We start from the raw sequence: 16266 nt of genomic DNA, 5'->3' as shown, positions 1-16266 counted from the left end.
CACATGCCTGCGTCTGGTACCATGGCAACCTCAGGACACCACGCCTGATGAAGCTCTATGGAAACCGTCGCTAGGTTAAAAACAAGGGCATAAAGGCGGACACTTTTAAATCACATTGTATAATCCATAACAGGCATATATTACAAAACTAAGATAATAATGCACAGACTGAGACATAGTGAATACACCAATCAATAATAATACTTTCAAATAAAGATAACATCACTAGTCAAATATGTGAAACTAGCCAATAGTACATAACAGGCCAAGTATACAAGACAAAAATCAATAAATGCATCATAGAAAAGCATGTAGACCAAGGTGGTCATTCAGACCATGTGGAGTCATCGTTCTCAAACGGTAATTCCACCTAGCCTCACACTGCAGAAGAGCCAATGGACAATTTCCCCCACGCAGCCTCAAAGGATTGTGGTCAATCATGTAATGCAGATTGGCCATACTGTGGCCAGCCTGCGCAAAATGTTGCGCTACAGGCTGGTCACTGGTGCCGGCTAGCAGTGCTGCACGAATTGCAGTGCGATGCCCTGTCATCCGCTCACGGAGTGTCCGCTCCATTTTGCCTACATAATGGAGGCCACAGGGGCAAGAAATCAAATATACAATGTAACGTTAGTGCATGACGGATGGCGAACTGCCTGCCACTGAAGGGGTGGCAGAAACTGTCACCAACCGTCATGCTGCGACAAGTCATGCAATTGATGCACCTAAAACATCCATTGCGTCTCCCCAAAAATATGGATGAGGGATATTTACTAGGCATAATAGAGATGTCAGTGAGTACCACCCAGTCCCTAATATTTTTACCACGGGTGTAGCACGGCATCGATTTGACATCAGTGAGACAAGGCTCTTTATCAGTGCCAACGATCGGCCAATGGCGTTTAGCAATGCTACCAATCTCACTACTAGCAGCATTAAAATGATTGACCCAGGGAATTCCCTGGGTCAATCATTTTAAATTAATGCTGCTATATCAAGCCCTGCCCCCAGTATGGCAAATCCAACATCTTCAAAGAGGGGGCGGGCCTAAAATGACACGGTTTGCATATTAAGGCCTGCCTCCTCCCCCGAAAAGCCTCGAATCGCGCTAGATGCGGGGGGGGGGGTGTCTGGCGGTATCCCGGAGGGTTGCCTACCTTTCCGGGGTCCAGGGAAGGGGGACACGATTTTTGGGAGCCACCCGGCCATTCTGGGAGGGTAGGCAACCCTGACTCAGACAACCCCTTGGTCAGCTACCCCCTGCTACTGCCAATCCCTTAAGAGCATCTGTTGTATAAATTAATTCTTTCAGGATCTATGGGGGAGATTCTCTAAGCTAGAAATGCAGTAAAAACCCAGTTATCTGGGTTTTTACTGCATTTTGGGATGCTGTAAGCATCCCCCGCTGGGTTACCGCGGCGGGGGGCATCGCCAGAAAAATCTGGCAATGCCCCATAGAAGCCAATGGGCTTCTAACGCGAACCCAACGCCGCCCCGCACGGACCCCCGCCGCCCCGCATCGCCCCCTCACCTGTATCCGGGCAGCACAGAGCTGTGCTGCCCAGACCTGTGACCTCCTCCCTGCACTGATCCTCTTCCGGGTGCAGGGAGGAGGAGAGCCCGGCGCAGCAGCAGCGTCGGGTGTGGGAGGGAGGGGGGAGCCGCCGGGACCTGCTGGGACCCGGCGACTCTACCGCAAAGGACAGCTCTTAAAAGCTGTCCTTTGCTATAATTATCGCATATGTTAGAACATATGCGATAATTATAATTGCGATGGGCAGCGAAGGGGGGCGGAGACTTTTAGAGAATCTCCCCCTATATCTGCTATGTTATAACATATGTCACATTTTGTATGTGTTATCACCAACACAAGATACATATATAAGAATGCAGAAATGACAATTTGCATGCATCTACTTACAAAATTGCTAAGCTTTGAATTATTATGAAAAGTTTTATTAACAGTTTTATTTCCCAGAATTGCTATACCCATAAACCTGAGCAGCAAGAAAAGCGATCTTATCTGTTACTTGTGTAGTGGCAGTCACTTCCTTAACCAGCCGAATGAAGGAAATGGGCGCAGTAAGGGAGTTCATTGCTAGGTACTGTGGTCACATTGGTGTGCCGATTTTTGTGGAACTGAAAATGATTATTGAAATGAGATAATGACGTGGAACTGTGCATTCTTAGGCCTGCTTTTTTGCTGTGTGCACTGATGTACAACCTATTTGACTCCACATTGTGCAACTAACAGAGGCTCCGTGCAATGTAGCAGAACAGTGACCAGCTTTTTTGTAGTGCACCTCTCTGTGTGCTGGAGAGTGGCAGCCATTTTCCTGTTGGGTACCTCTTTTTATGTGCTGTGAGTGACATTCAATTCCTTGTAGCACAGCAGGGACCCATGAACTTCACCTATCATTCTGGGAGTCTGGGTGATTTCCTAATATTATGGAAGTCTACAGGACATTCCAAGGGAGTAGACATCAAGGGAGGCCATTTTTCATAAGAAAGACACAGCTCTAGTTGGCAGAAGTGTCTCCATAAGATACTGTAAGTGTAAACCTTGAAATACACTGGATGATGTGCTGGTGCTGTTGTTTGCAGTGTATGTCTAGTGCTTTGTGAAAGTGGTCTTCACTTACTTAATGTATATATTATAGTAATTATAATCAATCCCTTCACCAGTACTTTTTTTTTGGCTATGAAGAAATGTGATTGTACACCTATAGTTACATGTATATTTACTAGTAAGCCCGCTCGAAGCTAATGCTTCGAAATCTAGTAAGGTAGCTAAAGTGAGAGAGAAAGAAAGAGATGTAGTTTCACTTGCTGCCAACAGATGTGTGTTTCGGTGACACACATACACTAGACATATATAGATGATACAAGTTTTATTGTTGCTACCTTACTCTGTCTAAAGATGCAAAAGAGGGTAATATCCAAGGAAGGATATAAAGAAACTCCCAGGCGGGACACAGCCTTCTATAACAAATAATTACACAGTTAAAATTTACAATTTTATTATTTCATCAATATATAGGTCCAATCAAGTTGGGCCTACCAACAAACAACATAAAGAGACAAACAACACATCATATGGATCCCACCTAAATTTATGCTATAATTATAACTAGGGTGGCCAATCCCGGGATTGGGATCGGCGGGATCCGGGGATTTGGACCCCAAAACCCCGGGATTTCAATCCCGGGATTGGAGTTTCCAATCCTGGGATTTCGGGATTAGACTGCGCATGCGCGCAGTCTAATGCCGGCCAGCGTCTGAGCATCGCTCAGCAACCCTCCGCTGTGTGCTGCACGCGCTGCCCTCGGTCCTCAGCAGTTCCCCAAGCACAGCCTGGCTTCTTCAATTCAGGAAGCCGGTAGCCAATTAAAATGCTGCCCCAGCTTTTGAGACAATCAGAGCTCATGTACCATTAGCCAATCAGAACGGCTGCCGGTACACGAGCTGCTGCATTTTAATTGGTCGCCTACGTCCTGCATTGAAGAAGCTAGGCTGTGCTTCGGGACCTGCTGAGTCGGGTGGTAAGTGATGGGGGTCCGCACGCTGACAGCTCTTCCAGTCCAGTGGAAATCAGTCCCGGGCCCCAAAATTCCTGGTGGCAGCCCTGCTGCTACCTACGCATGTGACCGGGGTCAGTGAATGCGTAGTTGAGCGGACTCCAGGAGTGTCACAAGTATGGAATAAAGAAAGGAGGTGGTTTCTGCTGTTGCTAAGGGTAACCTACTTGGCTCTGGTGTTTGGTTACAACGTCGTCACCGCAGACCCTTAAGCCACCCTGTATACATTCAGCCATACCTATCTGTATTTATTGTGACATACCTATCAGACATACCTATCTGTATTTATTGTGACATACCTATCAGACATACCTATCTGTATTTATTGTGACATACCTATCAGACATACCTATCTTTATTTATTGTGACCTAGCTGCATTTAATCTCTCTGTGCAACAATTATTATTAGCGTTATTTACTTATGTCCTGTCTAGAGATAATCTATTAGCAGGCTATACTTTATCATTCCAAACTTTTGCTCGGCACCTAAGTGGTGAACAAATGTACTACATGTGTCTATTCCCTGCAATGCCATTTGACAACAGGGTTACACTAAAAGTCATTTAAGTGACAATGTGCCTGAGCATCTAACACTATTTTCTAACATCATCACCGACCCACGTGCTATCGCTCAACCACTGTTCACTACAGATATTTCCTGTACACAGTGGGAAGCAGCATGCACATGGGATCAGGGTGAGCTGAATCCTAAACCTGTCCTGCTCTTTTCGGGTTTTCTCATTTCTAAGGGCCCTTATATTGACTCTGCACTGTATCCAAACACCAGAGCCAAGTAGGTTACCCTTAGCAACAGCAGAAACCCCCTCCTTTCTTTATTCCATACTTGTGACACTCCTGGAGTCCGCTCAACTACGCATTCACTGACCCCGGTCACATGCGTAGGTAGCAGCCACCCCTTGAGTATTACCAACTCAAGCTATTCCCCCTTTTTCTCAAAAACCTCTTTTCACTTTGCCTACACTTAATAAATTTACACATGTAACATCTAAATAGAGTACACATTACCCTCAAACGATCCATATGGTTATTTTCACAGGTGTATTTACATCAACTCAGGCCATAGTTCCCTTATGTGTGAAACATCAGCCTACAAAGATTATAATTGATTTTGACACAGTACAAGATACATTGTTGCGGACCCCTCTATTCAGCTGAAGATATACTCTTGACATATTATTGTTGTAATTGAAAATTATGTGGTAACTTGAGGTATAACTTGTCTGTACATACTGATCTAGTGATCATTAGTTAACCATTCAAGGGTTCAAAAATTGTATATTTCTCTCTCTAGCATGTACAGAATATAAGGAAAGCCTTTGGGCAGTATTCAATGAGAATAATTTGCCCTGTTTCATGGCGAATTTGTGCTATTTTCGTATTGGAAGGTGATTTTTTGGGTCAGAAAGTGAAGCGCCCTATTCAACGTGCACTTCTCGCCATCTTTCTAAGTGATTTTCGCCGTGTCTCACTGTGTAGCAAATCGCCATCTTTTCTTAGTGAAGTGGAAAGTGAACTTTTAAAATAAAGTTGTTGTTTTTTTACATTTGGTGTCAAAAAATCAGGAGTTTTATTATATGAAGGGGCATGCTATTTTTATGCATGCGCTTATAGCACATGAATATATATTTAATAAAAAAAAAAAATGTTTTACACATAGCAGCCAGCAGGGAGCTGGGAGCAGAGAGACGCTCATTACATATTCATATATTCACTGCTCCCGATCATTACTTATGCACGATCGGGTGCAGTGTATATTTGGTCCCCTGCTGGCTCTCCCGGGGGGCAGTTTGTGCTCACCTCCCCCCCCCCCCTACATACGTTCTGGGGCAGGCAGGGGATCTTCCATCTCCCTGCCTGCCATCGTCCACCGGCTCCCTGCGGCATCCGCCGCAGGGGTTCACATTCGCCGTCAGGGGCAGCGAGCCCCTGCGACATTGAATGCTGTGTCAGCAAGGGCTGGCAGCGAGGGCTCCAGCCCTCCGGAACACAGCGAATGTGCAGCGAATCTTAAACAGGATTCGCTGCACATCGTGATTAGGTTAATTGAATACGGCCCTATATCTCACTGCTTTCTCATTGTTCACTGACATTGTTGATTCCCGCTATGTTATAATTATAGCCTAAATTTATGTGGGATCCATATGATGTGTTGTTTATCTCTTTATGTTGTTTGTTGGTAGGCCCAACTTTATTGGACCTATATTAATTAAATAATAAAATTGTAAATTTTAACTGTGTAATTCTTTGTTATAGAAGGCTGTGCCCCGCCAGGGAGTTTCTTTATATCCTTCCTTGGATATTCCCCTCTTTTTTGTACTCATCCATACTCCCTGGTAGCACCTCCACAACTTTACTAGTGATTTATTTGATAATAACTTTTGTTGATCGGAGTATGCCTTTTCACCCACACTCAAATTAGTCCAGTGCCCTAGAGCCACTTCCCCGTTCCCCCCTTTTCCATTTTATACACAAAGTCTGTCTAAAGGTGCCCATACACTAGTATGATTTGGGCGATTTGGGCCAATTTTACCCAATCCCGAGCCAAGAAATCGGCTCAGATTGGATGTGTTTGACATCCCATCTGACCCGTTTGTGGATCGGACCCTGGAGATTGAACACCTGCACATAAAATCTTTTGGATCAAACCCATCACATCACAATGTATTGGGTCCGACTCCGTAGGTGTGTGCCTGCTGTGAAGCACTGCTAGCACACACCTATGTGCAGGCCTGGGTGGCAGGGTGGACAGTGGTGAGCGGCGGAGTTGGTAGCGGCGGGTAGTGGGGATTCTCTCCAGATATGGGAAGCCGCTGATTGGCTGGGAATGCTCTTAGCCAATCAACAGCCAGCCAGTCTTTTGAAAGTGTTTTTTCTTTTAAATTCTGCTGCTGTTGCCTGCCCACCGCCTGTTACTCACAGCTGCCCACCCTGACAGTCACCGTACAGTCTGCAACTCTGCCACTCCACCACCTGCCTGTCCCACCAGTCACCGCGTGGTCTGTAGGTCCATCACTCTGCCCAGAACCTGCTGCTCTCTGCTGTCCAGCACGTCCTGCTCACCACTGTTTACCCTGCTGTCTGGACCTGCACATAGGTGTGTGCCATCGGTGCTTCACCGCAAACACACATCTACGAAGTTGGACCCAGCTCCCCAGGAGTCTTTAAATGCGATAAATCATAAAAATGGCACATCAAGTGCCAAATCGTACGCGAGCTCTCTGAGGGAGCTGCCGGTGTGCTCAAGGGGAATTTGGTCTGATTTGCCCTTAGGACAAGTCGAACTAGTGTATGGGGCCTTAAGTGTGCAGATATACATTTCTAAAATAAGTTAGTTTTTTTTTTTTTAAAGTGTAAGTCTGAGAACCCCCGAGCACTGCCACACAAAAGCACGGCCCTTCACAAAGACAACCAATTATGGCAGGTTCTGCTGATAGGAAGGCTGCTCCTTATCTCTGTAAAACATGTGTTTGGGTGAGGTTACTAGTGGTGGTAAATGTGACAGAACACCAGTCATAGGGGCCCATTAATCATGGATCGCATTTACAATGCGATCTCGGCGGAATATTACTGCCCAGGATCGCATTGTAAAATGCGATCCTAACGGTGGGATATATCATCCCTGACATGAAGGGACAGGGCTCGGAAAGGGATCGGAGATTCCTGCTGCGGTTCCTCCTACACAGTTGAGGCGATACTTAATATTAGCAGCAAACCCCCAAAAGCACAGCGATTTAGCCGCAAATATTGAGTGATAAATGGGCCCCTAAGTGACACCAGTTTTTAGTTTTGTACTGGTTGGAAACCGTTTCCAAAGAATCTATGCCCATTAATAAATTAAAGGTTTTGCTCCCATAATGGATCAATTACATAATATTAATTCCTATATATTATAATGTTGAAATAAAACTGCCATTTTGACTCTCTACTCTTCTGTTATGTGCTTGCTATATCGGTACTTGTGGAGTATCACGGCTCCACCGATGGGCATCGCATGCTAAAAAATCGCATCGCATGCGATCATATCGCATGCGTTTTTGCACTGAAATGCATCCAAATGCATTGAAATGTTCAGCAAACATGTTAAATGCCCCCAAATGTCATTTTTTAGAGTGTACCACCCCCACTATCAACGCCAACCCGAAGCATGGCGAGCGCAGCGAGCGCGTGAGGGGCGGCGGTACGCGTCCTACGACCTTTTCATACCCCCACTATCCACGTCGGCGTGGAGTTGAGAATAGAATAGTGTGGCGAGCGCAGCGAGCCACCGAGCCCGAAGCGTGGCGAGCGGACGGGGATACCTTCACAGGTATACGCGTCCCCTCGCGGACTTCACAGGTGTCCGCGTCCCCTCGCGGGGCTCGCTGCGCTCGCCACGCTTCGGGCTCGGTGGCTCGCTGCGCTCGCCACACTATTCTATTCTCAACTCCACGCCGACGTGGATAGTGGGGGTATGAAAAGGTCGTAGGACGCGTACCGCCACCCCTCGCGGGCTCGCTGCGCTCTCCACGCTTCGGGTTGGTGTTGATAGTGGGGGTGGTACACTCTAAAAAATGACATTTGGGGGCATTTAACATGTTTGCTGCACATTTCTATGCATTTGCATGCATTTCAGTGCAAAAACGCATGCGATCGCATCGCATCGCATGCGATTGCATGCGATGCGATTGCATGCGATTTTTGCTAAAAATAGCTTAAAAATGGTAAAAATCGCATCCCATCGCATGCCATCTTATGCCACTACATTTGGCATGCGATGGCATGCGATGGGAGCCGTGATACTCCCCAAGTACCGCTATATCTAGTCCTTTATACATACCCATCTTTCTCTTTCTTCTATAGACTTTCCTACTGTTCTTATTCTCAACTCTTATTTTATTCCCACATGTTCAAACTTGTTTTCAGATGGTGCCATTGGAACCACAATGTCTGCAATCCATGTCAGCAGCGCGGCTCCTGTGCTCTCTGTCACCCATCCCGGTAAGCAGGATGTCTTTTTATTAAGTCGGAGCATATTTATAAATGGTAAAACAAATAAAACCTCCAAGGATGAGAGTATATTTATTATTAATATGGGAAATATAAAGTGTCAGGCATGCTTGTGTATATCCCTCCTGCTGTTGTCTCTACTTTTATATTTGACTAATAAATAAAAGGACCCAGTGTCTGCTGGGCAGGGTTGCCTACCCTCCTGGAATGGCTGGGAGGCTCCCAAAAATCAGGTTCCCCTCCCGGCCCCCCGGAAAGGTGGGCAACCCTCCCGGATACTGGTGCCCCTCCCCTGCGGCAGTGCTAATTTCCCATGATTTCCCAGCAAATTGTGGGATTTGTTGTACTTGGGGGCGGGACTTTAAAAGTAGACAACCCTGCAACTGGGTCATCGCAGCTGTTCAATTATCCCCCTCCATGCCAGAGTGAAAACCCACTTCTGTACATGGCTGCGAACATCTTCACAGAATCCATTGTAATCACTCACCATCAGATGGATTTCCCCGCACCCCCATGCAACGCCCCTCACCTTGCGCTTGATCCAATAACATTCGGAAGGGGCCAAATTTGGTCCTGTTTTGATGTTTGGGGGTCTGCGTATGCACAAGCGCGTATTTGCGCATGTGCAGACCCTAACAATGAATGGCTTCAGCGCGTTACACACTCATTGGTCCGTTTGCTGCGGAGAAGGAGGGCCCGGGGGAGAAAAAATAGGGCTCTCCCATGGGAACGCCCAGCATTTTATGGGAGTGCCAATGAAAACGCTGGGGAACGCAGGAGGCCCGATGCCTTCCAGAGGGCGGTTGACATCACTGGACATCAGTACTTGCCCTGGCTTTGGCAGCGACCATCGAAATATTTCTCCTGTTAGCGGAGGCATGCGAGGGTATGTGTTCGCTAACCGAGGTACCAAGGGGAGGCGGGCGTTCAGCGGAGCGGTGTTTCACTGCTTGGTAAGCAGCGATTTTTACTGGTTACCTAGCCTTAGAGAATCAACCCCCTTGTTCCTGGGGACAGGTCCAGTGCACATGCGCAAATAACACAGAAATGTATTTATTATTTATTACCAGTTATTTATATAGCACACACATATACCGCAGCGCTTTACAGAGACTATTTGGACATTTACATCAGTCCCTGTCCCAGTGGATCTTACAATCTATATTCCCTACCACATGTACACGCACACATAGTCATTCTAGGATTAATTGTCTTGGAATCCAGTTAACCTACAGTATATTACCCAGAGGAAACCCAGTTAGAGCCAGGGTGGGAATCTAACCCATGACCTCAGCGCTGTGAGGCAGTAATGCTAACCATTACACCATCTATGCTGCCCAATGGCTATGGAGGCTATCTTCCATGTGACTTGTCTGCAGTGCAGAGCCAATACCACGGGTCTCTGGAGGGGTCAGCATAATGAATGAACAGTGTGTTTGAAATCAACTCTTTTTGCTGCTTGGCGACTTCAAAGAGCGGACGGAAGGTGAGAGAAGAGGTGGACACGTTGGTAGAAATAAAGATATGTACAGAGGACAGTTTTATATGCAGTGTTAGGTCAGTCCTGGTGCCAAAAGAAGTGCCATGGGTCTCCGGAGAAGTATAATGAATGGGTGTGGGTATCACTTGGATCCAGGGGGCTCATGGGCACCGCACCCCATGTACCCATAACAGAAATGCCTATCCTGGGAACCATTCTATCCTGGGAACCATTCTTCTGCACACAGCAGGCCTTTGACTAGGCATTAGACATGGGCTACAGGGGATGGCTTTGCTTCCACCTCTCTTTCTGTAATAACATGTGCTACATTTCTAATGAAGGATTTGTTGTCTCTACGTAACATATAGGCATCCCTACTACAAAGACCTCCAACCACATCCTTCCAAAGCCCAGCACTGCTGCTGCGAAACTCCCAATCCCCACTATTGGACAGCACCACACTCAAGGCATACACAAGAGTAAGTACACCTTGCCATTCCTTTATAGGGCCTCTAAGTCTTGCATCATAGGAACATTTATACAATATATACAATAATAACCCCATCGAGGTACACTGCAGCAAGCTTATAAAGGGGTTATATTCAGTTGCAGATGAAGAGCAAGTCCATGGTATATGTGTCCTGTATTGGGTTGACTGGGAGATAAGCACAGCATCACGCCAATGTAATGCTCTATTCCTCACTACAGGAGTTCTGTGTGGGCTTTTAATGCATCTACTCTCTTCTGTAACACTCAATACATCGCGCTTTGCCATAGGGCCTGATTCAGAACTGATCACTGATCTGCACATTTGCAGCTAAATGCAATGCTTCGCAACTTGGTGGCGATTGCTATAACAATGAAAACTACAGTACAATACCCCGAATGGATATATGAAGCGCCATTGCCATTTACGGTCTACCTTTGCTTCCACTTTACCTGTGTACAGTATGCAGAGCTTATTGAAGCTCCGTAATAGTGGGCTAAGCTGGGCATACATTTCTCCACTGAGTCCCTGGGGCTGCATGAGCATCTATATTTTAATGTACAAATATAAAACAACAAAACTGTGGAATTAAAAAAATAAATTACTTGTTGCTGACCGGGATCCGTACCCCAGGCACTGTGCATGGCATGCTGTGGGTTTACCCTCTAGGCCATTAGGGATACTGTACTGCAAAGCCTGTCATTTCATTTACACCAAATGCAGAACTCGCAATCCTAATGTACAGTCATTTTTTTTAAATGTGTATTTAATGTATATGCTGTTGGGTGGTGGTGTGCTCCCTCCTGGTCGATAGTCTTGGGCCGCCACCATGTTGGACAGTAATTATGCTACATTGATGCTCGTTCAGCCCCAGGGACTCATTGGGGAAATGTATGCCAAGCTTAGCCCTCTTATGGAGCTTAGCTCGGCAAGCATTTCCCCACTGAGTCCCTGCGGCCTAATGAGCGTCTACATAGCATAATTACTGTACAAAATGGTGGCGGGCCGAGAATGATTAACAATGCAGCATACTGTATTTAGAAAATGGTAAAGTAGTTCTTGGACTATATTACTGTACTCAGTGGTGTAGCTATAGCTCCGCAGCCCCCGCGGTGGCGGGGAGGAACAGAGAACCTGTGGGCGCCGGGGGTCTGCGGGGCTATAGCTACCACTTACCCGCTGCAGTCCGGCCGCATCTGCCTGTCACGGTCCCGTATCTCCCGGCGCCGGCTCCTGCTGCTATAATGAAAACGGACTCTTAGAAAATGGCTGCCCCCATACTGCAGACAGTTTTCTGTCTGCAGTATGGGGGCAGCCATTTTCTAAGAGTCTGTTTTCATTACAGCAGCAGGAGCCGGCGCCGGGAGAGACGGGACCGTGACAGGCAGATGCGGCCGGGCAGGTACGTCGAGGGGAGGGAGGGGGCCGAGGGGAGGGGGGCGCCTAAAAATGTGGCGGGGGCGACAATTAGGTAGTTACGCCACTGACTGTACTGTATTTCATTGGAGACCTCACGCATGTGCATTGTTGATTTTCAAAAGCGACATCTGGTGGATGAACATAAGCATTACACTCGAAATCAGATCAGAATTTGAAGGGTAATGCCCCATTCAGACCGCACTAAAAAAACGGTATTTTGCAGATTTTTAACCGTTTTAAAATAGTAATATGTGCGGTCTGAAAGGTGCAGAGTGATTTTACTGTTTCCCAAAAAACGTTTCAGACCCGGTCTGAACGGGTCTGAAACGGTACCTAGGCAGCAGTGAGTACGATTGGTCCCCAGGGCAACACCAGAGCAGCCTAACAGGTTTCAACAATCGAGAGGTATCCAAACCCCCTCCACCAAACATCACCCAAAAGAATATATGCAAAATCCTATCTGGTGACCTTTAGAGCCATTATTAGTACATAGAATAATTGCACTAATGTACACAGGAACCAATAACTGGGCAGGAGATATGGGCTCCAGCAGATATAAAATACTCTTTGTATTTGCATTTCTTAATGTTATTGTCTCCACACAATAGAAACAGGTGTCATTACTACAGTGAGATCGATCCTCATCCTTCAAAAACCCAGCACTGCTGCTGAGAAACTCCCACTCATCAATATTGGACAGCACGAAGTCAAGAGTAAGTACACCTTATCAATCCTTTAGGTGTGGTATATTAGGTCTTCTGTGTCTAGCATGCCGCCCAACATTGATATTGGGAGCATCGGGTCATCCAGAAAGGGCTCGGCCTTTACAAAAGTGGTGTGGTCACACCCCCTTTTCATCACTATTACCGTCCCAATTGGAGTCCATGTGGATGGTAATGTATGAAAAATGTAAAAACAAATGAAAAAAAACTCCCAAAACTGCCAGGTCGATTTTGCGGTCCAGTCCGTCGCTATTTGTAGGCCCCATAGCAAAAGTTTGTAAGGGCCCTTATGTACCAACCAATGGTGATAAATGTATAGAACTTATACAGTAAAGATGGGCCCCTTTCAAATGTGTGTCCCATAGCAGCTGCACCTTTGGTAGTTACCCTTGGACTGATGTGAATGTCCAAATATTCTCTGTAAAAATCAAACATATGTGCACTATATAAAAACATGGTTACAAAACAGATAAGAAATATGTGTGTGTGTGTGTGTATGCAGAGGCGTAGGGAGGGCGGAGCCACCGGAGCTTATGCTCCGGGCGCCGATTGGTGGAATGGCGCCGCCGGCCCGCCCCCCCCCCTCCGCAATTGATTTCAAGTATAATAACGGGCAGCGCGCGCCGGCGTCTGCGCTGCCCTACCCGGCGCCTGCCTCCGTCCTGCCCTTCTCGCCCAGTCACAGACACCCACTCCAAACACACCCATCGGTGCAGCAGCAGCCACATTCCATCAGCGCTGCTATCGGAGCTCCGTTGCCTAGGACGCTCCCGGTGACGTCACCACCCGGCGCCCCGGGAGCGAACGAAGGCAGCGTTGTAGCACCGCTCGCACCCTCTCTCTGCCCGTACTGCACGATTCCAAGACACCACCACCGGCATTCCAGACCGCAGGCAACATCACCGCTATAGACGGAGGAAGTAGCGGTGAACGTCAATCCTGTACCCACATGCATTAGTGAACAGCAACGCCCTCCTAAGATCCCGCGGCGCCCCAACTAGGGGAAGCGGCTTCGAGGGACCGAACCACAGCGTGGGACCATTTGATTTGAACTGAGACTGTGAGTTTTTCGTGCACTGAGGGGGGTAGGGATGCCAGCCCCCCTCAACACAATACCCTCCCTGATACTGACATCCCCCATCACTGTGACTCAATTCAGCCCCACGTTTGTGCACATTCATTTATTAATTAAGCATGCATTTTGTGTTTTAAACTATTTATTGCACCATTTATGTAGAAAGCATCACTGCAAATAAAACATTGAAATACACATGTCTTATATAGCGCAGCAGATTCCGTTACAGCGTCTTATAAAGCGCAGCAGATTCCGTTACAGCGTCTTATAAAGCGCAGCAGATTCCGTTACAGCGTCTTATAAAGCGCAGCAGATTCCGTTACAGCGTCTTATATAGCGCAGCAGATTCCGTTACAGCGTCTTATATAGCGCAGCAGATTCCGTTACAGTGTCTTATATAGAGCAGCAGATTCCGTTAGTGTCTTATATAGCGCAGCAGATTACGTTATAGCGTCTTATATAGCGCAGCAGATTCCGTTAGTGTATTACATAGTGTCTTATTTTTTGAAGTTTTTTCTTTTCAAATGACAACACATGTTAGCCACGCCCCCAATTCATTACTGGGGGGGGGGGGGGGGGGGCAGGAGCTACAGAGACAGGGGAGGCAAGGTGCTGGGTGCAGTAACTTACAGAGGAAGCCATGTGCTGTGGGATCCTCTGTGTTCCAGGGGTCAGTGGAGAATGATAGGCTCCACCAATCAGGGGCTCTCTTCTAATCAGTATGTGCCGAGCTCCTCCAATCACTGCTCGGCACATGCTGTCCTGACCCTGATGCAGAGATCAGGGGGAGGGGCTCAGCACCGCAGTGAGGATGAAGGAAGGTGCAGACCAGGACTTCCCCTGCTGGTGTTACTGTCCTCCTGAGTGTCCTGACCCCACTGCTGCTGCTGCTCTCATCCCTCACTCCCCTCTGCTGCCAGCGCTCCCTGGCTGTCATAGTGCAGTGGCAGACTCGGTAGAGTCGCAAAGCAGGAAAGCGCCTATGGAACACAGCACCTCCCTGCTTTGCAGGCTCTGCTGAGCGGGTAGCGCCGGCCCTGATGCCCACGCGTATAGGTGCCACATTCACAATCTCTTTTCACAATCTCTCCATATATGGATTTAGACACGCCCTTTGGGTGGAGCCTGACATGCCCCTCGATGGGGCTCTGTGCAAAATTCTATTACCAACTATAATCTCCCTGAAACTAGTTTTCAAAAGTAGGCAAGTATGCTTTGAAGTAAGAAGGAATTTGCCTTTGCGATTGAACCAGAATAAGGGCCATAGTGCAATGCACATTCCTGTTACTAAAAAAATTGCCAGAAATCACAATCGATTATTGCTATGGCTTGGTTACATAGGCGAATCTAGGGGTTGGTCCGGGGGTACACCGGACCACCCATTAGCCCCCTGGGAACCGGAGATACTACCAGGCAAAGCTGGAACGTTTTCCCTATAGGATAACATGGGACCCGCTAATTCCGACCCCCACCCAGTTCAACGGCTGCCAGTTCCCCCTTCGGCATCACTGAAGCTCAAGGTTGATCTCAGTCGAACCCAAATCGCTTGGCCTTCAATCTGATACCAGGCTGGATCCATATGGGTTAATTGGTTCCAGGGATATTGAGGTTAAAACGTTTTTTTTAATTTCTTAAATGTAATTTCATGACTATTGTTTATGTTCTTTGAGGGCAGATTTCTCTGGAACCAAACAGCCCAGTTTCACGGGACCAAAATCATTCGAAGCCAACTCAAAATATGATACTGGTCTCATGTAAATGAGTCAGTTGGTTCTGAAGATATAGCTGGTTGGTTAAAGGGGGTAGGGAGAGGGGAGTGGTTGTCTCTCCCCCTCACACCAGAAAATGTAGGGACTAGGCTGGTGTATAAGGGGTCAGCCTGGGAATGTCCCTGTATGATCCTGGGACCATATTCCCGGGTAAATCCCTGCATTTTCTGTTGTGAAAGTGGTATTATTTCAAACAGCCGTGACCTGCAGTGCTCTGAATACAGCCGGGCAGCCCCCTGCTCTCTGCCCAGCTGTCAATGACTGTCACCCCTGCAGCTTCCGCTCCATTTCTTCTCCCCGCTTTCACCTCAGCCCGCACCCCCTTTAATCACGGGGTGCCGGCGCCCGGCGTGCTCCCCCGACGTCACTCACAACAACAGCGCGCACAATATTTCAAATGTCCACTCGGCTAGAGGGGACACCAGGAGGGGAGTGGGAGCGTGCTCTGCGCTGCGCTCTGCTCCTCTTCCCATAGAAGCAGCTGCACCACTCTCCATCTCTCCCTGCAGCAGCAGCGAAGGCTCATATAAAAATTTACAGTAAGTGGCACTTTTGGGGGCATTGCTTAAGGGACGCTACAAGTGGCGGTATGTGGGGGCATTATGTGTGGCTTAATGTGTAAGGGGCATTACGGTGTGCACCATTATGTGTAAGGGGCATTATGTGTGCAGCATCATGTGTAAGGGGCATTATGTGTGCAGCATCATGTGTAATGGGTACTATGGTGCG

At 47.5% G+C, this 16266-nt stretch overlaps 1 protein-coding gene across 3 annotated transcripts in view; it reads left to right on the top strand.

The window, feature by feature from the left end:
• LOC146008853 (uncharacterized) overlaps nucleotides 1-16266 on the top strand; it is a 42426-nt gene that overhangs the window by 18234 nt on the left and 7926 nt on the right. For all 3 annotated transcript variants that reach the window (XR_014444581.1, XR_014444580.1, XM_083148614.1), the window contains exons 6-8: nucleotides 8502-8576; nucleotides 10434-10544; nucleotides 12580-12684. Coding sequence is in view for 1 of the 3 variants with exons in the window: in XM_083148614.1 (XP_083004740.1) it covers nucleotides 8502-8576; nucleotides 10434-10544; nucleotides 12580-12684 (291 nt within the window). In the remaining 2 variants the exon portion in view is untranslated. The remainder of the gene's footprint in view (nucleotides 1-8501; nucleotides 8577-10433; nucleotides 10545-12579; nucleotides 12685-16266) is intronic.

This window comes from Crinia signifera, chromosome 6 (genome assembly GCF_055691185.1).
Source record: "Crinia signifera chromosome 6, ASM5569118v1, whole genome shotgun sequence".
Taxonomy (NCBI): Eukaryota; Metazoa; Chordata; class Amphibia; order Anura; family Myobatrachidae; genus Crinia; species Crinia signifera.
This window is presented reverse-complemented; position numbering and strand designations above follow the sequence as displayed.